Source organism: Mixophyes fleayi, chromosome 9 (genome assembly GCF_038048845.1).
Source record: "Mixophyes fleayi isolate aMixFle1 chromosome 9, aMixFle1.hap1, whole genome shotgun sequence".
Classification (NCBI taxonomy): domain Eukaryota; kingdom Metazoa; phylum Chordata; class Amphibia; order Anura; family Limnodynastidae; genus Mixophyes; species Mixophyes fleayi.
In genome coordinates this window covers 112,969,834-112,996,231 of record NC_134410.1, presented here as the reverse complement: position 1 = coordinate 112,996,231, position 26,398 = coordinate 112,969,834, and the positions used below count along the sequence as shown (strand labels likewise).

Here is a 26,398-nt window from a genome sequence, read left to right as displayed (position 1 = left end):
GTCCCCGCCTGCTGGATCCCCGCTGCCACTCTCTGCCTGTCCCCCGCCTTCTGGATCCCCGCTGCCACTCTCTGCCTGTCCCCCGCCTGCTGAATCCCCGCTGCCACTCTCTACCTGTCCCCCTCCCTGTAACGCTGCCCCGCTCCCCCTCGACCCCCCCCCCCGCTTCCCCTGTAACGCTGCCACCCCTGCATCCCCGCTACCCCTGTATAAGACGCACCCAGGTTTTAGACCCAAAATTTTGGGGAAAAAGGTGCGTCTTATACATGGGGAAATACGGTATCTGTATATCGGTGAGTGCAAAAGTTGCATGTTTGATTAAGATTATGTCAGGATTTTAATTTGCCTTACACATAATATATATTTGATCTCTTTTGGCTCCCTTTGTGGCGGATTGTCTAACTAGAATAAATAATGTTATGACAAAATGCATATATTGCATGCAATTGTACATTTTCAGTAGAAATGTGATTTTTGAGCAGTGGGTCTTGTACATCTTGCTGGATCCTTATATTTCAATCTGACACTTGACTGTCTTTATTGGACTGGCCTAATCTTCATTTCAGAAAACTTGTAGGAGTAATGGTTACCCTTGCCAGTATTCCAGTTGATTCCATCTGCATAAGTAGTGTGTGGCCCTTGCCAATAGTTTCCATTCAGGCTGGCATAGTGACAGGTCTTGTACCACCAGCCTCCTTTATATGTTTGGGCGCAGTTGCCCGGACTCAAGTCTTTGTCCGTGGTGGAAAAGGACATGTTAGCATGGTAAGTCAGTGAATCACCTGAGAAAGAAGACAATAAACAATTAACAAGCCCAAGCTACTGAAAGGAACATGAAAGGCAAACAATGAAAATAAGCCAGTAGGAAAAAACTACAAATAGAAATAGAGATGTCAATTAGAAGAAACATTTAATCAGTATTAAAGTTTAATTAATTGTTCAGGAACTTAGTAGGGCAGTTCCTGGGGACATTTAATTTTATAATTCACCAAATTAACCTACATAGGTAATGAATGCAGTCTAGTCCAGCGGTGGGCAACCAGCAGCTCTTTTATCTTTGAGATGTGGCTCCTAGCTGGGAGGAGCTTCAGGCACTGGCAGGTGCAGGTAAGAACACATTTGGCCGTTCAACAATCCGAGAACAGCCGCATCAGGTGACCTCTGCTGCACAACGCAGGGAGGTCTGAGTGTCACAGTCAATCACGGAAGGAAGAGGAGAGCATGTCATAGGCAAACCGAGGGGGGGGGGGTTCCTAGAGCCTGGAAACCCCCCTCCAAGCCTGGAGCACTGTATAATTGAGGTGGCTGGACCCTGCCCCCGCTTCACACAGCTCTGCTTGAAAAGGGAGAGCTGTGTGCACCTAACAGTAGTGCATGCAGCATTGCCCATGTATATTATGGGGATAGGAAGAGTTGGAGAGCATCTAATATTATAGCCACGGCCCCATGCATGCTGGTCACGCCCACTGGCGGCATGGTGTGGAAACCCCCCTCTACAAATGCTGCATTTGCCCCTGTATGTAGTGTGCTCTCCCTCCTTCGTCTGCGCTGGATCCAGCGGCTAAGTGTGGGAGGTGTGAGAGGTATGTAATGGTGCATGTGTGTAGCTCTGATGGCATGTATGGGAAATGTGGATAGATCTGATGGCATGTGGTGAGGCTGACTGGCAAGTAAGCAGGGGCAGGCAGGGCTGGGGGGCATCTGCACTCCGGGCCAGTCCCATAGTGGGCTACCTTGGGCTGGGTCAATGAGCCACTTGCATTTTTTTAATTTAAAATAGGCTGCTGAGTCGAGTTTTGCCATCTGGGGAGGTCTGATGGCATATAAGGGGTATGTTTTTTAAAATCTGGTGGAGAGGTCTGATGGACATTTGGGGAGGTCTGATCTGCATGGGCGAGGTCTAATGTGCATGTGGGGAGAAATGATGACAGGCAGAGTGGTCTGATGGGCATTCGGACAGGTCAGGATATCTGATGGGCATTTCTGGAGCATGTGGGTAGATGTGATGGCATGTGGAGAGGTCTGATGACATGGGGAGGCTGATATGCATGTAAATGGTATGCGGGGAGATCTGATGGACATGTAAAGAGGTGTGAGGGGCCTGCTGGCCATTTATGACTTTTTTGTATCCCCACTTCAACAGTTCCCTCCACAGTGACTGTGGATACAGAAGCAGCGTGACCTACTGTGCAGAGACTATAAGTAACCTTTGAACCCTCCTTCACTGGACACAGCAGCGAGGTAAGTGCTGTGCAGTGCAGAGCTGTGCTGATTTCATGATTATTCTAAACATTTTGGCAATCTTGGATATTTTCTTTTTTGCTTAGCAAGATTGTAAATTATGTTATATTTTCAATCTATGTGTGTACTGTATATATGCACGTGTTTATACTGTGTATATGCCCACATATATAAAAGGTAAAGTTGGCTTTTAGCCGTATCTATGAAAATTTTTGGGTTCTTGGGGGTAATTTTATGAAGCTGCGGGTTTGAAAGGTGGAGACGTTGCCTAGAGCAACCAATCAGAATCTAGCTGTCATTTTGTACAATGTGCTAAATAAATGTTAACTAGAATCTGATTGGTTGCTATGGGCAACATCTCCACTTTTCAAACCTCAACGGAAAATTGCAGCTTGATAAATTTACCCCTTGGTCTCTGAATAGTTAGCCACCCCCGGTCAGTCAGTGGGAATGAAGCACAGACATCATAGGTCATGTATAGTATTGCTGCTGGGCACATTACTGGGCATAAATTTGCTGATATTACTGGGTAAATATCTAGGCACAATATGGGTGAGGATACAGATTACGGTGAGGCCATAGACCAACTTGAGGTTGCATAAATGGCAAATTAAAGTTAAATATTTGTTTCCTTCAATAATGCACACTGTTAGTGACAGATTAACTGCTTCTCCATCTCATACCTCCACTACCACCACTGAAGCTCCCAAGTAATAATTTGTAATTTTCAGATTCTCCCAAAAGTTGGAATGAGTTATATTTAGCAAAATGCTTTGTTGATCCGAAGTCTTGAAGGTCAACACGCAGCTCCCATGTGGCTAGTAAGAAAAGGAAAATACATTACTAGGAATGAGCGTTTCAACGTTCATTGCAGAATTACAAAACAAATCTAGTGGATGTGAGAAAATGGACATGATACATTACATCAATTTCTTCTTGTCCTTAATGAGCAAACTGGCCATATATTTATTGTTCATTAATCAAGCTGAGAAGTTAAGTTGTATGGAATAGACACCCTAAAGCTGGGTACACACTACAGAAATTTCGACCAACTTTTTATGCAGAGCGATTTTACATGCGATGGATGGTCCGATCGCTCGGTCCATGGACTACATACACACTAGCCTTGTTTAGTACGATATAGGGAAGAGCGGACGTCCCTTTAGTGACTTTTTACAGCCATGTTGTCGTGAGCAATGACTGTAATTTCGTACTCACTGTTGTGGATCGGTCAGAAGTTTATATACACTACACAGCGGAAACCAGATTGGACCGAAAATATTAAACGGTACGACCAACCAAGTGAGGCGACAATCGTCCATTTGGGCAGACTTTCGACCATCGTGTCACTGCACACACTGACCCGACTTTTGAACGAGCGGTCGTATGTCGGCTGTTTGAGCCGATTATTGGATGAAAACACTGTAGTGTGTACCCAGCTTAACTAAAAGACCAGCGTGGAGAATTATGTACAATAAATCATAAATTAGTGCTGTCAGAACATGTTATTAAAGGGGTTTTCCATATTTGGAGGAAATTTTACACAACTAGACTTGTACTTAGATTAAGGAACCTTTGCTGAAATGTTGCTGGAATTGCTCCTGGCCAGCTGAAGAGAGGATCATATACACTGGGGGCCGAACCAAGGTGTCCCCAGAGTGCAAATCCATTTTTTTGAGGGAAACAATGCAAAATTGTGGAAACTGAAGCAGAGCAGAACTTTGCTCTTTTAGATGTGAGGAGCTGGGCAGATCGGTGTCTACTTTCCTGCACGCGGGTTCGAGCAACAATGCTCCGTATTTTGCGTCCACACACCAAACTGAGATTTTTTTTTGTGTCACGGGACAAGACGTTCTACTGAACTTCAAGAAGTAAAACTGAGTGTTTAGTCTTTGTTAAGTGGGTGTCCTTAGACCATTTTGATCTGACAATTCCACCTCCAGCCATTAGAGGTCGCCACTTGCTCTTGTATTTACCTTCACCCGCTTTGTGTGTTGACCCGGTTTACTAACAACCAACCCCTTTGTGTGCTGACCCAGCTTACATCTGACTACTTGCTTGTGTGCCAACCTGGATTAGGTAGGCACACACTAGAACTTTTTCAGCCAACTATCGGGCCCAACACCCGATAAACGACCGTTTAGCCCGACATCACAGCACAGTGGCCTAATGGTTAGCACTTCTGCCTCACAGCACTGGGGTCATGAGTTCGATTCCCGACCATGGCCTTACCTGTGTGGAGTTTGTATGTTCTTCCTGTGTTTGCGTGGGTTTCCTCCGGGTGCTCCGGTTTCCTCCCACACTCCAAAAACATACTGGTAGGTTAATTGGCTGCTATAAAAATTGATCCTAGTCTCTCCCTCTATATCTGTCTGTGTGTGAGTGTGTATCTATATTAGGGAATTTAGACTGCAAGCTCCAATGGGGCAGGGACTGATGTGAGTGAGTTCTCTGTTTAGCGCTGCGGAATCAGTGGCGCTGTATAAATAAATGATGATGATGATGACATCACATTAGTGTGTATACTTACACAATGAACGAGAGTCACTCCATAGTACCAATCGTTCGTTTCAGTTGATTGGTCGTTCTGTTTAATGATCTCATTCCAAACGCCTTCCGATCCTGTAGTGTGTATGAATTCACAACCAATTGCTCGGCCAACTGCCGATAGTTCCTAGAACAGCGACTCCTTTCTGGGCGTATGTATGTAAATTTAAGACGTCTCTACCTCTCCCACGTGGTGCGATGTCAGAACGTCAGGCAACTGGGAATAACATGCTTTTAATGAATAATAAATTGTGAACCTATTTTACACGCTCCACATGACATTTATGTGTTGCTGTATACAAGTGTCTTTTTACCATATGTGAAACTACATATTCTCATTACAGTCTCATGTATTTCCTGAAGTGACATTATATTTGATTACTTATTATAATATTCTTATGTTTATGTGTATAGATTTTACATATTATAGACAATAAAACATATATATATATATATATATATATATACACACACAGATGTGCATTGCATATGTCTGCTTGCATAACTAGGCACCTGTTTCCATCCTGACTGGAACAATAACACGGAGCTGTGTATAGATTATGTCACCTTGGAATAATTTAACACCTGCACCCACCTTCCTCCAAATATTCTACAGTCTCCACTCCTCTGACCCCCACTATTGTACAGTCTTCTCTCCTTATGATCACAGCTTACGGCTACTGTGATCTTATTCTTTTCCAACCATTTAACCATGGAATAATCCGTAACCAATCCTCTACTCAGGGCAAGCTCTTTGGTCAATAGAAGTGTGTTTCTGTCCGCTCCCCCTGCCATCGGGGCCTCCTTCTGGAGCACTCCAGTGGTCTCCATCATCTGAGACAGGTTCATGCCATTTTGCTGCTGCTCAAAAATGGATTTTGCTGGGGTAGAATAGTATCTTGCACTGCAGCAGGAATTGTTAGTAACACACAAAGCACATCTGTTGGCTCTCAAGCAAGCCACTCTTGCTGTCAAACTGAAATTCCAGGCATTGGTGACACAAATGAACCAGTAGATGGGCGCTTTATTACATGTTGTAAAATATTCTTGCCAAAAGTGTAAAACAAAAACATTAAAGAGAAATAATAACATACACAATATAATTTCCAAACATATTAATGGTACGTAAGGTATGCAGTTCTGTTATTTGGTCTGTGTGGGACATTAGCGCCTTCCACTTTAGAGGTTATTCCTTAATGTATTAGATCCAGACAAGCTAGGACTTTTGTTTATGTTTATTTTTAAGCAGCTAAATAAAACAAGATGCGGCTACATGAAAAAGGCCACTGGACTGGTATGTTATTGTTTGGCTAATGCATGGGACGTGCAGACGAAAGTCTCGCCAGAGAGTCGGAAAGATATCACAGCCTTGCGGGCCATGAATACCAGCTAGTGGAGAAGGCTTTGGCCACTACCTTCTATCACGCATCTCACCGGTTAAGTTCCATTCTGACCCTTACGTACATGGATTTTCCTTGGTTACCGCTATCTGCCGTACAGCCTGGCGTTCCTCTATTCTCGGACACCAACTTGCCAAGTATCCTGCACATGCGCATCCCCGGAAACTTTAAAATCTCTGCTCCGCGGTGATTGGATGATTACCAGTCAGTTCCCTTTATATCGGCAATTGGTCGTGAATTCATACACACTGCAGGATCAGAAGGCGTTTGGAATGAGATCTTTAAACAGAACGATCAATCAACGAACGATTGGTACTTTGGAATGACTCTCGTTCATAGCATAAGTATACACACTAATGTGATGTCCGGCTATACGGTCGTTTATCGGGTGTTTGGCCCGATAGTTGGCTGAAAAACTTCTAGGGCCTGATTTCTTAAGGAACTTAAATCAAGAAACTTCTTATTTATGTCTCCTGGACAAAACCATGTTACAATGAAAGGGGTGCAAATTGGTTTTCTGTTTTGCACATAAGTTAAATACTGACTGTTTTTTCATGTAGCACTGGCTGTTTTTTCATGGTTTTGTCCAGGAGACTGAAATAAGAAGTTTCTTAATTTAAGTTCCTTAATGAATCAGGCCCCTAGTGTGTGCCTAGACTAATCCAGGTTGGCACACAAGCAAGTAGTCCATTCTACGGGTGTCAGATCATCAGGTCTCCATACCTCATAGGAAGCAATCACCTCTGACTTCTGTTTGTGCTTATACTTACCTATGTACCCGACTTAGTGGGTTAGGCCGTTCATTCCTCTGCTGCAGTTTCATTCATCATCGGTCCTGTTGCAGAGTTCTAACACCTGTGTGGATCTCAATGCTTCTGCCCTCTGCAGCTCAGCGCTTCACAGCATTACCTGTTCAGCTTATTCCACAGTCAAGACCTGTGGCTATACTGCATCGCTCCGCATCCGTCCAGTTTCTGAATTACTACATACCTGAGGTTACATTCCATTCTGCCTTACAGCTAATTCTTGGTTCTCCAACTATCTGCTCTGCGCCCCCTAGAGAACCGCGACCTGCGGTCGAGAGCAGCTAAGACCATATCCCCTTGCGGGAATCCCTGGTGAATATTTCTCCTCCGTTAGAGACCGTGTGCCTTGCTTGCTACACATATTCTTTGTGCACTATCTGTTGTGTTACAACATGCCACGCTACGACCAGTGCAATAATTTCACGCTTTCTAGTGTTTATATGCTTGTGCGCACACACATACACACTCTCACACACTTGTGTGACCATGGTGATCATTACCTGATGATGTTAACATATGAAGATTATCATTTCCTAGCCAGAACTCATTTAGGCGGCTGCCAAACCCTTTCTTGTAAGAATTCCAATCACGAAAGAAGTCCACTGAGCCATCCCAGCGCCTCTGGAAAACCTATAACGAGGAGGAGAACCGTAACTTTTTCATATCTTTGGTAGAGTTTCCTCAATCTGTATAGCACTGGAAATCCAGTTCTAGTAGATATGAAGTGATTGAGAACTACTAACAGAAAAACATTACCTACTGCAATGGCGGGCAACCGGCAGGCCTCAAGTTACATGCAATCCTCCTGACGGTCAGGGCCGGATTTACCGCTAGGCAACCTAGGCAATTGCCTAGGGCTCAGCGGTCCCAGGGGGCCCTGTGGGTGGTGGAGGTGCCAGCAATGAAAAAAAAATATTGAAAAAGTCACAAAAGTGACGAGACCAGTCGGGACATTATTTGGAAACAGGACATAGCGTGCGTTCCACCGTGGAACGCACACTTCTTCCTGTTTCCTGTTGGAGAGCAAAATTTTCGCTTTGCAGCACGCGGATCAGCCACCCTTCCTCTGGGACATTCAACATGTGGAACTGACATTTGGGCTCAGCAACACCGCAAGTACTCTGGGCGTTTCACGCCCTCGCATCTTCCTATCCTGAATATAAGGATTTAGGAGCAACCAATTTTTCAGGGGTTCAGGACAGTTCTATTTTTTCTATTGTTTCTTTTTTCTTTCCAATTTACATATTTTTTGTGACAACCCATCTTGTGCACCTTTGTGTTTATTGTTTATTCTGATAGTGATTATTCATTTGTATCTTGGCATCTACAATTGAATTTGCTTTCATTTGTATCTGGGCATCCACATTTGTTTTCCTGTAATGGGATTTAGAATAAGTAAAGCCTAATAGGTTTGTCATATACATATTTTACTCAATTATTTCACTGTCTAATAGCGCTGGAAGGGGCACATGTGATATTGTGAAGGGGCAAAATTAACAATGAAGGGGCACAGTGTGATGATGGAGGGACAAAAGTGACAACTGCTAGGTTGTTACTAGGTACATTGGTTGTTGCTGCTAGATACGCCCCCAACGATGCAAGCCACGCCCCCAATGATATGACCACACCTCCTTAGCTTTCCTTCTACTCAGCTATAGGAGTATATGGTATGCTAAAAAAACATAGTGCTATGGATTGTTTCAGGGAGGGGGCCCCCCAACCAATATCTTGCCTAGGGCCTCATGAGGTCTTAATCCAGCTCTGCTGACGAGGGATCATTTCTATCATTTGGTTCTCCTCCTAGGGGTAAATGTATCAATCTGAGACTTTTCCGGTGGGTTTGAAAAACCAATTAGATTCTAGCTATCATTTATTTAGTACATTCTACAAAATGACAGCTAGAATCTGATTGGTTGCTATAGGCAACATCTGCACTTTTCAAACCTGCCGAAAAACTCTCAGCTTGGTACATTTACCCCCTAGTGTTTCTTATGTCACAGAGTGAGTGAATTTTATTCAGTATATAGCAAGTTCGCTGGATGATGACGTCTCCCCACAAGTTTGACTAGGTTAATATACAGTTTTGGCTGTGTGGACCTTCATACGGGTATTTTGATCTAGTTTAGGCGCTTTCCACTTTAAATAACCCCTGAACTCAATATTTTTCCTTCTCAAAAATAGTACTTTGATGGAACCCTCAGCATTTACTTGATCTAAGGTATAGAATGTTCAATTTCTATACAGAATATATTTAGCTGTTCTAAGGGCTAAGGCTTTGTGTACAGTAGGGGTCTTGTTATTGGTAAACAAAAAGGCTTTGTGATTATGGAAGCCACCAAACAAACTGATTTTCCACTTCTTCATACAAGAATAAAATTGATGTAGTCCACTTAAGAGCTTTTTAGGCTCTGGCGGAGTGCAAAAGGTTCACGTCTTGACAAGAAATAGATAAATAAAATCCTGGACTGGTGCAGTAAAGTAATGCTGTGTATTATTCCAAACACAATTGACCGTACCTCATGGGGTAAATTTATCAAGCTGGCGGTTTGAAAAAGTGGGGATGTTGCCTATAGCAACCAATCGGATTCTAGTTATCATTTATTTAGTACATTCTACAAAATGACAGCTAGAATCTGATTGGTTGCTATAGGCAACAACTCCACTTTTTCAAACACGCAGCTTGATGATTCAGCCAATGTCTATTATTTTCTAAACTCTGATAATATTAGGTATTTGCTCAAAACTTACTATCCAGCCTCCTCCGTCAGTGTGCATATCGCACAGCACCTTTAGAGGCTTCTGGCCCTCTGGGTATATCGTGTACCAGTCACTTAGTACTTCCCCCTGGTCCAGTAGTTCCTTACAGTTTTTCACAGCTGAAGGATAAAGAGTGATAACGTTTAGCAGATGTACACCACAACTTCATGCAGATAACTGCTAATTCACAAATATTCAAAATAAACTAAAAAGGTAGATTTGAATGGTTATGGTCAATAAATAAGGTCCTGTTTTGTCTACATTTTGAAGTAACAACAGCGGTCTTTGATGTGCACCTGTCATCTGCAGACAGTGGAAGCAGTCAAGCAGCCATTTTGGATTGAACCAATATTCAAAAAATAGTAAACTGGTCCTACTCCAGTCCCACTTGTGAATATTCCCCGCTGCGTAAACACTCCCAGCACCTTCGTGAACGATAAGAGAAGCGTCATCCAATAGGTAATTAGTACACAGGAACTACCACCAGTAATGAACTCCATATTAATAACAAAATGCAGACAAATGGCTGCCGATATGTTTCAAGCCACAAGAAGCACCAAATCATAGGCATATAATACAAAACTAGGCTACTATAACACTCCTCTGTAATTAAGTCTGCATCTACCACGCAAGCAATATCTTTATAATAAATGACAATGATTATACATTAGGGTCCTGATTTACAATTGGGAATAAGTCTATTTGTGCCATGTAAAAATGCGCTTTGATGCACTGGGCATGTGCCACAACTTGCACCTGGATTTGGAGTTACAAATAACTTGCAGCCACTTGTGCATGGAGAAGAGGATCACAACAAGAGTACAGCAAAGGCACGCACATGCAAGCTCTGCATGACGCTTAGCGATGCATCTTATTTAGAGTTTAAAGTATCTTTAGATACACCTTATGCGCTCTTACATGTGTATTTGATTAGCATGTATATTAGCATATGTGCATTACATAATACTTTGTAAGAATGTAAGTATATTTCGATGTGGCTGCATACTCGTTAGGCCTGTCATCACCAGCATCAAAAATCCAATGTTATCAATATTATTGTCATGACCAAACCCTCCTGGACATGTGTGACATGTGGGTGTGAAAGGTTTAATCGGCAGAAAAAAAACCAAAAAACCACTTGGGGCTAGATTTACTAAGCTGCGGGTTTGAAAAAGTGGGGATGTTACCTATGGCAACCAATCAGATTCTAGCTTTCATTTATTTAGTACATTATACAAAATGACAGCTAGAATCTGATTGGTTGCCATAGGCAACATCCCCACTTTTTCAAACCCGCAGCTTAGTAAATCTAGCCCTTTGTCTGCCTTCAAAATTATATCTCACACTCACTATTAAACACCCGCTTCTACCACCATTAAGATTTAGTTCAAGAGCTGACACTCTTTGGAAATATTCAATCACCCCCTGACTTATCCCACAATACAATCAAACCTAAGTTAATCAGACATATTGGAAACCAAAGAATTATCTGATTTAAATGTAGTTTTATAAAAAAGCCAGCCTCTCTGACGGGTGAATTCTTTAAAAAAAACAAAGACTGAACATTATTAAAAGAAGTTTAATATGTCAAAAATAATAATTTTCTTAAATTAAAACAGGAATAGAAACAAAAAAATGACACTCACATATTATTTAAGTAATCTGACATCTGGGGGAAGGCTAGAATTGAACAGTTCCTCAGTGGCAGACTTGCACCTAAAAATTGACAATTTCTAAAACAATTTCTTTATTTTTAAACAGATTTGCTTGCCCACCCCTCCATATCCGTTAGGTCACTGAAACAAGTGTGTGGGTGTGTTAATCTGTTTTACAACTGGTTTTATTACCTGTTTGTTCAAACACACTTCATATTAACTCTCTAAAATATTGCATATGCATGGTAAGTCCATTAAACAGAATGTTATTTTCCACTCATGCTTAGGAAACATGATTATGCTATATAGATTCCTTAGAGAGATAATTTAACTATTTGCTTCCTTATAGTGCTGGTATCTATTAATGACACCTGTCATGTTGATAGTTTCACTGGTTACAAATATGTAAAGAGATCTCCAGAAACATGGACTGTTTTATTCCTACAATAAATATACCAGCTCTCATGTGGTCATTTCAGCCGAAGAAATTTCTCAATCTTTCAATGTTCGAGTATCTGTGGCTGGGCAATAACACATCGCTGATTAATAAAGAATTTCTGATTAACCTCTCAAAGAAAGGTGGCAAAAACAGACCTCTGAAATATACCATAACCCGTTGTTTACACAGTGGAGCTCTTGCTGAGTTGTGTATGACCATTTGCTTAGTGTAAAATACGAAAATTTGCATTGGGCAGCACAGTGGGCTAGTGGTTAGCATTCTGCCTTACAGCACTGGGGTCATGAGTTCAATTCCCGACCATGGCCTTATCTGTGAGGAGTTTGTATGTTCTCCCCGTGTTTGCGTGGGTTTCCTCCAGGTGCTCCGGTTTCCTCCCACACTCCAAAAACATACTGGTAGGTTAATTTGCTGCTAACAAATTGACCTGTGTGTGTGTGTGCTTGGGGCTTACAGTCCGAATTCCCTATCGGGCAGGGACTGATGTGAGTGAGATGTCATCGCTGCGGAATTAATGGCGCTATATAAATAAATGGTGATGATGATGGTGATGATGATTGTAGAATATCCACAAAAAAAAACAAAAACAGACCTATAAGGAACTACTGTCATCTGTGTGAACAAATCCTTCCACAAAGGAGCACAGCCATAAATGAACACATTGACAATCAAAGATCACATTGTCACTGATTGATAATATATAGATCAGTGTTATAGTATTTTTTTCAATCTTTAACATTGTTAAAATTGTTCATTTGAGTTTTCTACTTACGGTATGATGACGCGGTAGCTGCCTCTCCTGATGATAAAAGAGGATTTATGTACTTACGTTAAATCCGTTTCTCTGATTCCGTCTGGGGGACACTGATTACCATGGGTTGTGGAGGGGAGCTGGTGGAGTTGGCACCTAACTAGTTAACTTTTAGTACTGCCGACAGACCCCTCCCCTCTACAATCCCCCTGGACTCTTCAGTTTATTAAAAAGCCCTAGGAGTAAGGCCAGTCAAACAAGAGCACACAGAAGAACAGAAGAAGGGAGGGATCGCAGTGTCCCTCAGACGGAATCAGAGAAACGGATTTAACGTAAGTACATAAATCCTCTTTTCTCTTTCATCCAGTCTGGGGGACACTGCTTACCATGGGGACGTTCTAAAGCAGTCTCCTAAGGGTGGGACTACTCTGAAAATCCCGCTCGCAAAGCATTACGAGCGAAATTTGCATCAGAAGATGCAAATACATTAAATTGGTAAAACTTTGTAAACGTGTGGACAGAGGACCAGGTGGCTGCTCTGCAAAGCTGGTCCGCAGAAGCCCCATTTCTCGCTGCCCACGACGCCCCTACCGATCTGGTGGAATGGGCCGTAAGTCTCTCCGGCACAGGACGGTTAGCCTTTATGTAAGCATGTCTAATGGTTGCTGTAATCCATCTAGCGATGGACTGTTTAGAGGCTGGCCAGCCTCTCTTATTAGCATCATAGAGAACAAACAAAGAATCTGTACGTCTAATTTGAGACGTTCTTTTTACATAGATGCGCAGAGCCCTAACCACATCTAACTTTTCCATAGTCTGGTGATCAGATTTGGAAGTGGATGAAAAAGCCGGAACTACAATTTCCTGGTTAAGGTGAAAAGCCGAAACTACCTTCGGAACGAAGGAAGGAAGGGTTCTTAAGACCTCTCTGTCCTTGTGGAAAACCAAATATGGTTCCCGACAAGACAAGGCTCCTAATTCCGAAACTCTTCGAGCAGAAGCGATAGCTAAAAGAAAGAGGACCTTCCAGGTCAACCACTTTAATTCTGCCACATGCAAGGGCTCAAAAGGAGGCCCTTTAAGCATTTCCAGTACCAGGTTGAGATCCCATGGTGCTGTCGGCGGAACATAGGGAGGCTGAATATGCAGTACTCCCTGGAGAAAAGTCCTGATATCTGGTAAATCGGCTAATTTCATATGGAAAAAAACCGAAAGTGCCGATACCTGGACCTTTAGGGAACCTAACCTGAGACCTGCCTCCAGGCCATCCTGAAGGAAAGCTAATAAGCGAGTGAGGCGAAAGGAGGATGAGTGGCAAGTCCTACCTTCGCACCATCTAATGTAAGCTCTCCAAATCCGGTGATAGATGCGAGCTGAAACTAGTTTTCTAGCTCGCATGAGGGTGTTCACCACGTCTGGGGAGAAACCTCTAGCCCTCCAGAGGCTGGCTTCAACAGCCATGCCGTTAAACTGAGCTGAGGTAAATTCTGGTGTAGGAATGGACCCTGAAGGAGAAGGTCGTCTCGAGATGGTAGACGAACCCCGGGTCCTTCTGCCATGGAGATTATGTCCGCGTACCAGACTCGGCGCGGCCATGAGGGAGCTATCAGAATTACTGGCAGACCCCCCTGCCTGACCCGTCTGAGAACGCGAGGAAGCATTTAGATAGGGGGAAATAGGTATCCCATCCTGAACTCCCATGGCATGGTCATGACGTCTACTGCCACGGCTAAGGGGTCTCTTGACCTTGCGCAAAACCTGAAAACCTTCTTGTTGTGTCTGGAGGCCATGAGATCTATGTCCGGAAGGCCCCACCTCTGAACTAGGGACTGAAACACTTCCGGATGAAGAGACCACTCCCCGGCATCATCTGGTTGCGACTGAGATAGTCTGCTTTCCAATTGCGTATTCCTGGGATGAATACAGCCGATATAGCCGGAATATGAAGTTCTGCCCAAGACAAAATCTGGGCTGCAATTTTCATTGTTGCTGCACTCTTGGTTCCTCCCTGTCTGTTGACATATGCCACAGCCGCAGCATTGTCGGACTGAATTCTGACAGGGTGGCCCTGGAGGAGGGATTGCCCTCCTTTGAGGGCTAAGAGAATCGCCTTCAGTTCCAACACATTTATGGATAGGGATGATTCCTGAACCGACCAAAGGCCCTGAAGCCGGAGGTGAAGGATAACCGCCCCCCAACCTTTCAGGCTGGCGTCTGTCGTGGCTATGACCCACGCCCCCGGAGAGAAGGATCTGCCCACTGTCAAGTGATCCTGAATCAGCCACCACTGGAGAGATTCTCTGGACCTCGGGGATAGAGAGATCTTCTGGAGGTCCAGGCGTAGATGGGATCCTGACCATTTTGTCAACAGATCCCACTGAAAACAGCGAGAGTGGGCTCGAGCAAAGGGAATGGTCTCGAAGGAGGCCACAATCTTTCCTAGCAACCGCATGCACAAGTGGATTGAGGGGCTGGGAGAGGACAAGACCTGGGATGTTATACTCTGAATTGAAGTGGCCTTTTCGACAGGCAGGAACACCTTTTGCTGCCTGGTGTCCATGATGAGGCCCAAGAAAACCATGCGTTGACACGGAACCATCTGCGATTTCTTCAAGTTGATGAGCCATCCGTGGCCCTTGAGAACCGCCAAGGCAAGGGACAAGTGATAACGCAAACAACTCTCTGAGGAGGATTTGAAGAGCAGGTCGTCCAGATAAGGCACGACCTGGATGCCCAGAAGGTGAAGACGAGCTGCCATAACCGGCATGACTTTTGTGAAAACCCTCGGCGCCGTGGAGAGGCCGAAAGGGAGGGCCCGAAACTGATAATGGGAAGGTCCTACAGTGAATCTGAGGAGGGACTGATGGTCCTTCAAAATGGGAATGTGGAGGTATGCATCTTTTATGTCTATGGAAGCCATAAAACAGTCTATGACCGACCTCAGAGATTCCATCCGAAATCTGTCGACTCTTAGGTGCACATTGAGGGTCTTTAGGTTTAAAATGGGTCGGAAGGAGCCGTCCGGCTTCTTCACAAAGAACAGAACAGGTTTGAATAAAAACCCTGTCCCTTTTGGAATTCTGGAACCCTGCAGACAACTTTCTGAGAGAGAAGAGAGGCGACACAATCCTGTATTGCCTGTCTTCTGGATGGATCTCGGGGTAGAGGGGTTACGAAGAAACAATGGGGTCTGGGACCCAACAGGTCTATCCTGTATCCCCTTGATATAATGCCCCGAATCCAGGAGTCTTGGGAGGACTCTGTCCACTGTTGAAGAAAACAAGACAGACGACCTCCCACTGGGGTTTCCCCCTGGGGAAACGAGTGGTCGTCAGGACGCAGGCTTCTCCTGAGTCTTGGAGACCTGGCGCCTGGCCGAAAACGAGGATCTTCCTCTAGAGGAGGAGCCTCGGGCATTGGGCTGTTTACCCCTAAATGACTGTCCCCTGGACAAGGAGGATCCTCGAAAGGGCTGACGGAAGGAGCTGAACCTGGGTTTCCTGCTTCTACCTGGGAAAACCGGCAAGGAAGTACTCTTGCCCCCAGTTGCCTGGGATATCAAGGTATCTAATTCCGGACCGAACAAACCTGCTGCTGAAAAAGGAATGATTTCAACAGACTTTTTTGATTCCGCATCTCCTTCCCAGGATTTCAGCCATAGAGTTCTTCTGGCTGAAATGGATGCAGCCTGTATAGAGGAGGAGACAGCCGCTGAATTTTGTGCCGCCTCATAAATGTATCCCGATGCCTCTTTTAAATGTAAGGCCAGGGGGAGTAATTCAGAGCCCTGTAAGGCCTCTGCCAGCTGGTCTGCCCATACTTCCATGGCTCTAGCAACCCAAGCTGAAGCAAATGTGGGTCTAAAGGACGAACCTACAGCCGCAAAAATGGATTTCAGTTGGGATTCAACCTTCCGGTCATTGGCATCCGGAAGGGACGCTGAACCAGGAGCTGGAAGCAAGGTGTGTTTAGCCAAACGGGCTATGGGAACATCTACTTTTGGAATACTTTCCCAACGAATTACCTCCTCCTCCTGTAAGGGGTACAAGGAGGAGAATCTTCTGGGAACTGAGAACCTCTTCTCAGGTAGTTTCCATGCTCCTTCTGCAATGTCTACGAGTTCCCTAGACGGGGGAAAACGGCAAGCCTTTATTTTGGCCTTTTTTAAAAAGAATTCTGTCTCTAGGCGTAGGATCCTCCGGTTCTGGGAGGTCCAACGCCTGTCTAACTGCAAAGACCAAAACATTAACAAATTGGCTTTTAGAACTATCTTCCTGTTCCGAAGAATTAACTTGGTCAGAATCGGAATAAACTGCCCCCTCATCCTCAGAAGATTCCTCAGAATCTGAAAGGACCGTGATAGGATTTTCTGATCTAGGTCTCTTTCTTTTAGCGGACGGGATGTTTGGGGACTCAAGCAAGAATTTAAGCTTATTTAAACCTTTAAGGAAAGCTGTAGACCATGCCCCTTCTGTGGGGATAGGGGTTTGGTCAGAAAAGGAGGAGGAAGGTCCTGGTAAAGACGCTCCAATGGACCCTGTGGTAACAGGGAGGCCCAGCTGAGTGCTATTATTAGAAACCACCGAAGTAGCCATATTAGATAGCAATTGGTTAGATTGTAATACCATCTGAGCTAAGGAGGAAACCGACTGTGTCAGGGAGGCCACCCAGGCCGGCTCCTCCGTCAGAGGGGCTGTGGACTGATGAGTCTGCACAGTGGAAGCCCCTGCATCACAGGCAGAACAGAGCGCCAATTTAGGGTCCCCCTGCCCACACGGTAATTTTACTTGACATTTTGAACAAGTGAAATATTTTGCAATAGGGCCCTTTGCCTTATCTGTCATTCTTATAAGGAAGGCACACCAATCACACAGATTAAAGGGTTAATTTAGCTGTGTAAACAGAGAGAATAGAGAGAGATATGTATGCAGGAAAAAACCAGATTGTATAACAAGAAACAACTAATCTATATAATAAAAGTTGTACTTGTAATAGTTAAACACCAAATGTTTGTAGGCAAGTAGGAGACTATAATGTAAACCTTACTAGCCTACTTTTTTCCACAGAAAAATAAACAATATGTGTGTTTAAAAGCAATACTTAGCCCAGGGGCCACAAAGGGGAGAAGTCCACGGCAGTCTGTCCAGTGTCTGCTTCCCCAGCTCTGCTCTCTCTTCCCGGGCTTCCTTTGGCGCAGAAGACTGGGATATACCATCTCTCTGTGGAAGGAGGGGGACCTCTATGTATTAGCTCCCCCCCCCCCCCCTTCAATAGCTCCAAAGACGTTTTTTTTAAAAAAAATAAAAAAAAAATGGAGCGTGGCAGATAGTGGAGACCTCTATACAGAGGTCTCCGTAGCGACATACCCGGCACCCTCCTCCTATGCCTGAGGGGGGAACCGTGGTATAGTCCCCTTCCTCCTCTCTCCGTAGCGCTGCTGGCCCGAAAATCCAAGATGGCCGCCGCTACTTGTAAATCCGATAACCGGCACTCTCTGCCTGTAATGGCAGCGCCGGTTATCGGGGAGGCTGGAGGAGTGCAGCGGTCCATGAGACCGCTTGTCACTCCTCAGTTTAGGCACCCTTTTTTTAAGTTTCCCTGTCAGTGAGAGCCTCTGGCTCCCATCTGACAGGAGAATGCCTGCGCTGCTGGCTGTGAGTGTGTTCTCTATCATAGAACACACTCCAGCGCTGCCACCTAAAGAAAGTAAAAAAAATAAAATAAAATAAATTTTTTAAAATTAAGCTAAGCTATAAAAAACGCTGCCCAACTCCAGGGCACCTGAAAAAAACTGAAGAGTCCAGGGGGATTGTAGAGGGGAGGGGTCTGTCAGCAGTACTAAAAGTTAACTAGTTAGGTGCCAACTCCACCAGCTCCCTCCACAACCCATGGTAAGCAGTGTCCCCCAGACTGGATGAAAGAGAAAACAAGATTCTGTTAGCTGAAGATTAGATAGATAGATATAGGCTATATGTCCGCTATAAACAAATGATGCCAATATATGGAATGATCCTGCTAATAATAGCTGTATAATGGTAAACTGAGATGTCACCACTTAAGTTTTCATTATTTGTATGTAATAATCCACCTTTTACTGTGACTTGTAATGGATATAGGAAGTCACCTCCGCTTCTGTAAGCAATATTAAAGAACTTTACCACCACAGTCATGGAACTTGTTGGTGACTTCCATTATCCTTATCATTTACAATCGGGGTACATAATATCATACACAACTCATGGTAGAATATGCTATGTACATCTACTAGCAACTGTGTATTTCAACAGCCCTGAGCAATAATGTAATTGAACCATTAATTTAATAATACTAATGTTACAGGAAGTAATTAAGAATGTTTTGTTTAGATTATTATGTTTCATCTCAATAGATTACTAGATTTCAGATGTCAGCAAATATTGCAAACCGGTTTATCAGGCTGAAGTTGCATGGCCGGATGTGTGAGCACAAACTGAGCAATTATTGACATCCATTTGATTAGGAGCTAGTAAGTAGGACCGAATTGTAATAACATCTATCTGCACACAGGGCTGTGCTTATAGTGAAGCAATATAAGGCCCTTGTGACCTTGGTCTCCTAGATTGGCTGTCTGTATTCTACACTTGTGAGGCCAACATGACTGCTGCATTGTAACAGTAATGGGACATTAGATCTGCCTTTATGTCAGGTACAAGGATTTTATAGATTGAGATTTTATGTAGATTAGTCTGTGTATCCATGAAAGCACATCCTGTAGAAAATATGACTGAGCAAATAGCATCTCACTGGATGTAGTAGATGAGTTCCAATTAACCCAGAGGTGAGGTTGACTGGACGGTGCCGCTGTAGTGTTACCTGTTTTTCGAAGAGCTGGGGCTCCATCATGCTGTGTTCAACCCTTGTATGTCATTAGGGTTGGCATTCTAGAATCACTTAGTTTTGTAAAGGCATTCAACTATCAAACATTAACCACTCATCCTCCATCATATAACCCCTCATTCACAATTAATCATTACTACATTGCCACCTTCATTACCATCATTTTTGATTAACAAAAAGACAGTTGTCAGCACTTATCCTTTACACTGCATATCTGTGTGTGTCTAGCAAAATGAAAACTAGAGGTATTAGTTCATATTTTGATCAAAACATTTAAGCCTGCATCCCAACGTCAAGGGCACTTCATTATATGCAGGTCCTACACTGACCTATATGCTTAAACACTATTAAAATGCAGTTAAAATCAGATGCACTCACCTCCCAGGTATAGGGGTTTACATCTGGCAAGGGGCTGGCTTGTGAGCCACACCCAAATGTGCCTTAAATAGGCTTGATGGACAGCTGCTATGACAAAAAGGCAATATTTTGAAACAAAACCAGAGAAAAAACAAGCCCGCCCTAGGTATCTCATATTATATATGGTACCTCTATTCTTGATTAATCTCCTGCTCATCATCATTTTCCATTAATCCTTCATTGTTATAATATTATGTGTTGCATTTGATTATAGCTCTTTGGCACAGCAATGTTTCTTAGACATCATTGGCTAACTAAACCACACCCACATTAGACAAACTGCACCTCCATGGTTTTTGCCTTGCCCATTTTTCTGCTCCATCAGAGAAGCCTGGGGCACTTGCTTGTATTTGCCCCCCCCCCCCCCCCCCCCCCCAGGCTAAAATTTGCCAGCCATTTTGCTTGATTAAAAATATTCTACAGACACAAACTAAATGGCCATTTGTTTACACAATTTATATGTGCAGTACCTGTTAGACAACTTCAATGTGCTGAATTCAAAAATGCCATACTAATAAAAATATAGCTAGTATAATAACATCAATAATATTAACAAAGCAAATAATAATACTTGCTATAAAGTGAGAGACTCGCCTTTTTCACCCTTTTCTCCTGGTTTACCAACCTCTCCTGTTAAGAAAAATAATAATAATTAAATTCACACGCATTTCAAGTGGGTGTTTTGTGGTTGTTTTGGGCCTTGGCAGACAACCAAATCTCTAGTACTTCTTGTTCCCCTGAATACTGATAGACAACCACCCCAGCACTAGACTACCCCCTGTACTGTCAGTGCCGCAGTCCTAAAGAAAAACAACACAGAAATTGTGATGTGAATCTACAACAGTGGCTGAAATAAAAGTGGCTGTATGACTCACAACATTTTTATAGCACTTTCAATACTACTTTGAATAAACCCACTTAGCACGCTGGCTGAGTGGTTAGCACTTCTGACTTACAGCACTGGGGTCAATTAGTTTAATTCCCGACTGTGGTCTTATCTGTGAGGAGTTTGAATGCTCTCCCCGTGGGATTCCTCCGGGTGCTCCGGTTTCCTCCCACACTCCAAAAACATACTGGTAGGTTAATTGGCTGCTAACAAATTGACCTTAGTCTGTCTGTATGTGTGTTAGGGAATTTAGACTGTAAGCCCCAATGGGGCAGGGACTGATGTGGGTGAGTTCTCTGTACAGCGCTGCGGAATTAGTGGCGCTATATAAATGTTAATGGTAATATATAACCCACTGTGCTTTAAATTTTAGTTTGCATAGCGATTCCTTAACATACTAGTCTGAGCCTGTCTGTCTGTTTGCAGGTACACGGAACACTTTAAATCTTTGCTGTCATTATATCAATTATTCTTCTTCTTTTCAACACTTTTCAGCATCAGCGCTGACATACCTGTAGTACACCCAAGTCATGCACAAAAGAAGGGTATTAGAGAATGTTGAGGAATAACAATTCTCCCTGGTACACAGTGCGCTTCCTGTAAGTCACTGACCTTTCTGGCCCGTCGGCCCAGCCTTCCCTGCAGCTCCCTCTTGTCCTTTTTGACCTTAATGTAAAAAAAAAAAAAATAATATACTAATTAGTTATTTATATGTATATATAACAAGACCTAGCAGTGTAATTATGTTTTGTTATTATGACTGGTATATATTATAGTTGTATACTCTCCTGCAAGGTAGGGGGAAGATGATGTGATTTGCGTCATCACCTCACAGCAACTCAGATTACGTGAATTTAATCACCCACCTGAACCTCTTTGTCTATCTCGCCTACCCATCTCCTGGAAGCAAGTTAGGAAGAGTAAGCAGGTATGGGATATACATTCTGCATACGCTATCTATGATAAACTATTCAAAACATTTTGTGTTGCTTTCTAAGGTCACCTTTGTGTTTTAAGTTTTTCATAGTGCTTTTGGGCCTAACCTAGACTTAAGTAATTATAATAAAAGCACTGATTTTGAAAATTGTTACTTTTAGTTGTACATTTAACACTTATATTTGTTTTACAGGAATTTAGGTGTTTCTTCTAGCATCTTGATCTTCCATGATATAGATCCTTGGCCTGATTCATTAGGGCATGTATTCTGAGCGCCACCCACACTCAGAATATGACGCCCATCTTTTGGCTTTGCGTGCACTCGAATTCATCAAGCCAGGGAACACATGGCCTGTTGAGTTCGGGCGTAGGGCTGCTTTGTCCCTCCCCTACTACACAGGTGCTGCAGGTACGTATGTACCTGTTAACGTCTGCTGAGCTGGCGAATCGTGCGACATTACAGCCGCCTGACCCGCCGGCTCTTTATTGCTAATGCGTGGGGTCCCCCCTTCGCTAAACAGTATTAACCCTAGTGCTGGTAGCAGCAAAAATCGGGAAATAAAATGCATAGGGTCCCCCCGATTTCACTGAAACCAGGGCGTTATGCTCACCTTGCTCCCCAGGTAGACCAGCGTCACCTTTCTGACCAGGAGATCCTGGAATCCCGGGACAGCCTCTGAGAATGGTCAACTTGTCGGAGTTTCCTATTCCAACAATCTTCACTTCTGTAACCAATGCATGCGATATAGGAGGTAGATCATATTCAGAGGCAATGAGAACAAAAAAAAATAAAAATACTAAACTTGGGCTCAACCGCTGGATGTATTGTCAGCTACTAATGTCCCCGTCCCCTCTCACTTTCATTGTGAATTTAAAACATAAGTGATTCTCCAACAAATAGTAATTTAGGAGAAACATATAAAAGCTTAAATGCATCATTTGGGACATTAAAGTGACATTTATACTCTGTACAACATTATTTCCATGTAAACCCACAATCTCAAGAAACTTTTTTATGGGTTGTGTAACAAAAGTGTAATGGGGGTATATACTTATTTATGTGCTAGGGGGACAAATAGGTCCATATCAGCAAAATTAAATGTATGACTTTAAATGGGTCCTGTAAATCAAGCTTATATTTAATATTTAGTTATTTCAATCAGTTTTTAATTAATAAATAAAATTCTATTATATATATAGCACACCCAAGATTTATTTGCATGTAGGGATAGAAGTGTTTCCGATCTCAGTGCTGTCCAATTTTAATTTTTAGCAATATCTAACAATTTTCATTATTTTAAATCCGTTATATTTAACTTAGAACGTTAGATACTTCAATTTACCTTAAGGGACTTTATTTTTACTTATAACTAATAATAGTAGTTATAAATCCTTAATGATACTCCTCATGTGAACTAGACCATATTTCTTCTGTACATCCCTACAGCAGACATAACTGGCCTGATTTCAGTATTATACAGACATATTTTGGCCCGATTTCAGCACGGCACGGATCTCAAGGTGCGTGCGATTTTGAAATCGGGGGGCAAGTCTGCTGTGCTCTACTACCCCCGACGCAGCAGGATGCGTCCAGTACCTATGTGAAATATAAATTTGCAAAAGAACACATAGGAAAATAAAAATAATCTTGCATTATTGTTACCTGATAACAATACAGGCATAAATGTTAAAACAGAAAAAAAAATGTTTTCCATTAAATACATTTATTAGAATGATGTTAATGTCTATTGAGCATAAAATAAATTTTTACAGTTGCTCCCGATTGCAAACACATGTTATAGCATGCATATGAGACTGTCATCACTACTGATCAGGACTAGGGTATAAATGTATCAAGCTGAGAGTTTTCCAGCAGGTCTGATAAGTGGAGATGTTGCCTATAGCAACCAATCAGATTCTAGCTAAAATTTTGTAGAATGCACAAAGTAAATGACAGCTAGAATCTGATTGGTTTTTCAAACCCGCCGGAAAACTCTCAGCTTGATACATTTACCCCCAGTCCTGTAGCTGGAGCAAGAGATGGTGCAGAAAAACAAGTAACTTTAAGATGCCCAGAGCTCGATTCGGATGTGGCTGTGTACAGAAAAACGCCCCTTTCCTACCTAGTTAGCTCCCCAAAATCGTAGGTGGTATTAAGCAGCCTTTGAGTGCGCTGGCGCACGGAACAGAGCTGCAGTCACAGACTTTTCTGACGATTTTTGGGCAGCGATTTTGCATACGATACGCTCTAAATCGGCAGATACATGTCTTGATGAATCAGGCCCTGAATGTTGAATTACTTTATATTTCTAAATAAAATGCTATTTTCTTTACCTAGAAAACTATGTTCCGCTCATTTAGATATGCCTTTGCTGTATACATGACCCTCACTGACTTACCTGGACAAGTGTCTTCTGCATAAATGAACAAGGCAAACAGCCAAATCACTGTGAGAACTGAGTACCACATAGTGACTGTCAGCTTTTCTGAAATAAAGTTATTTGGTTGTGGATAAAGCACAAAGCAGAAATGAAATAAACAGATCTGTTGTTGAACACCCAAGACCTCCCCATCCATCCCACCTCCCATTTATTTGCATAGTGGTCGGTCAATTGGCTCCTGTCAAAATTAACTGTAGCGTTTATGTCTGTGTGGTAGGGACTATAGATTGTAAGCTCCAATGGGGCAGGGACTGATGTGAATGATAAAATATTCTTTGTAAAGCACAACGTAATATATTGGTGCTGTATAAATAATAGTTAGTGATAATACAACATCCTTCAAAGACTATATGAACTGTATGTTACGCTTTAAAGAGAAACTGAAGCTACATAAATACTTTTCACATTATTTAGTACTGGTCAAATTGTTTATTTACTTATATAGCACCACCAATTACACAGTACTGTACAAAGAATTGTTGCCATTCTCATCAGTCCCTGACCCAATGGAGCTTACAATCTAAATTCCCAAACACACAGGGTTAATTTTGTAAATTAACCTACCAGCATGTTTTTGGAGTGTGGGAGTAAACAAGAGCACCACTAGGAAACCCAAGGCAAAGTCCACACAGATAAGGCCATGGTCTGGAATGGAACTTGTGACCCCAGTGATATGAAGACCCAATTGTTTAAAACAAACACAGTTGAACAGGGAAAGACCATGTTAAAGTGCTTGAAAAAAAAAAATACACCACACATACAAAACAGTATGCATATAAAAACAAAACAGATATGTGTATAAAAAAACTACACTGATCATGTGCTTGTTATCGACATATCTCTACTGACATGTTTGGTATTTTGAAAATGTAGTTTTTACACACGTCTTATAAAATGTGCTTCCTCCTCAAACCACCTGTCGAATTGGGGGAGGTGTATACGGTGATATGGTCAAAGTGGGGGTGTATACGGTGATATGGTCAAAGTGGGGGTGTATACGGTGATATGGTCAAAGTGGGGGTGTATACGGTGATACGGTCAAAGTGGGGGTGTATACGGTGGTACGGTCGAAGTGGAGCTGTATACGGTGGTACGGTCGAAGAGGGGGTGTATACCGTGGTACGGTCAAAGTGGGGGTGTATACGGTGGTACGGTCAAAGTGGGGGTGTATACGGTGGTACGGTCGAAGTGGGGGTGTATACGGTGGTATGGTCGAAGTGGAGGTGTATACGGTGGTATGGTCGAAGTGGAGGTGTATACGGTGGTATGCCATAATGCCACTTCTCCTGCTGCCTTCATTGTAAAACTACCAAATTCTATTCACTTACATTCCCATTACGTTTTCCATACTGTCACTTCCATACTGTCACTTTCCTGGGGGTAATGCTGCCGATTCACATGCTGTCAGTTGGATTGTAGACCTTTAAATGTGAAATTGCTGTTGTACCAGAAGAGCCTCAGGGGTTGGCAGAGGCCAGGGCCGGTGCTAGGGTCATTGGCGCCCTAGGCACATTTTCAAAATCGGCGCCCCCCGCCCTCCCCCGGCACATTTTCAAAATTGCCCCCCCCCCCCCCGATCTTTTCTTACCTTAACTTGCCTCCTCTCTGCTCCCCTCCACTCACTGACACTGTCGGGCCGTGACGATGATGTCACGCCCGACAGTCGGTGAGTGGAGGGGAGGAGACGGAGCAGAGAGGCGGCGGTGGTGATCAATGGCCCTTCCCCCCCCCTCCCCTCCCTCCCTGTTGATGTATCTGAAGCCGTGCGGCGGCCGTGAAAGGTATGGTCAGCGGTCGCCGCAGTTTTAAATAAATTTTTAATCTGTGGCGCCCTCCAGAGCCCGGCGCCCTAGGCAACTGCCTAACCTTGCCTAATGGGAGCACCGGGCCTGGCAGAGGCACTTCTTGAGCTTCGATGCAATAATGAAGCACGTATTGCATTTGAAAACAAAGCAGATCTGTCATATTTTTGGATGTCAACAGATGCAAAGACATTCAAAATTGCACATGAGGAGGCAGTCAAACAGTTGCTGCCTTTTGCAACAACCTACCTTTGCGAACAAGGATTTTACACTCTAACGAACATAAAAACAAAGCAGAGAAATTGATTGGACGTTGAAGACTGTATCCAAATTGCTCTGACATCAAAATGCCCCAATATTGATGCTCTGGTATCAAAAAAGAAGCAACGTCATTTCTCCAAAACCTGACATTGTGAAGTTGAAGCT

At 43.2% G+C, this 26,398-nt stretch overlaps 1 protein-coding gene across 2 annotated transcripts; it reads right to left on the bottom strand.

Moving 5' to 3' along the window:
- Window positions 1-198: 198 nt before the first annotated feature.
- Window positions 199-25,605, bottom strand: LOC142100989 (ficolin-1-like). Of its 2 annotated transcripts, XM_075184977.1 has the most exons (10): window positions 25,499-25,605; window positions 24,129-24,215; window positions 22,341-22,454; window positions 21,406-21,459; window positions 20,502-20,537; window positions 12,636-12,662; window positions 9,743-9,870; window positions 7,495-7,624; window positions 2,925-3,059; window positions 199-782 (listed from the first exon to the last, which is right to left on the bottom strand). In XM_075184977.1, the coding sequence occupies exons 2-10, from the start codon at window positions 24,196-24,198 to the stop codon at window positions 538-540; spliced, it is 939 nt and encodes a 312-aa protein (XP_075041078.1). In that variant the 5' UTR covers window positions 24,199-24,215; window positions 25,499-25,605; the 3' UTR covers window positions 199-537. The 2 variants fall into 2 exon arrangements, with proteins under 2 accessions (XP_075041078.1, XP_075041077.1); XM_075184976.1 differs by lacking the exon at window positions 25,499-25,605 and having other exon boundaries at window positions 24,129-24,516.
- Window positions 25,606-26,398: the final 793 nt, after the last annotated feature.

What these genes read in the sequence shown, in the direction of transcription:
- LOC142100989 (XM_075184976.1), bottom strand. Translation starts at nt 24,318, where the DNA reads ATGGGAGGTGGGATGGATGGGGAGGTCTTGGGTGTTCAACAACAGATC. An exon ending in TGGGCCGACGGGCCAGAAAG is followed by an intron (nt 20,538 to 21,405) that starts GTCAGTGACTTA and finishes TTTTCTTAACAG; the next exon opens with GAGAGGTTGGTAAACCAGGA. An exon ending in TCATATGTTAACATCATCAG is followed by an intron (nt 3,060 to 7,494) that starts GTAATGATCACC and finishes TTTTCTTACTAG; the next exon opens with CCACATGGGAGCTGCGTGTT.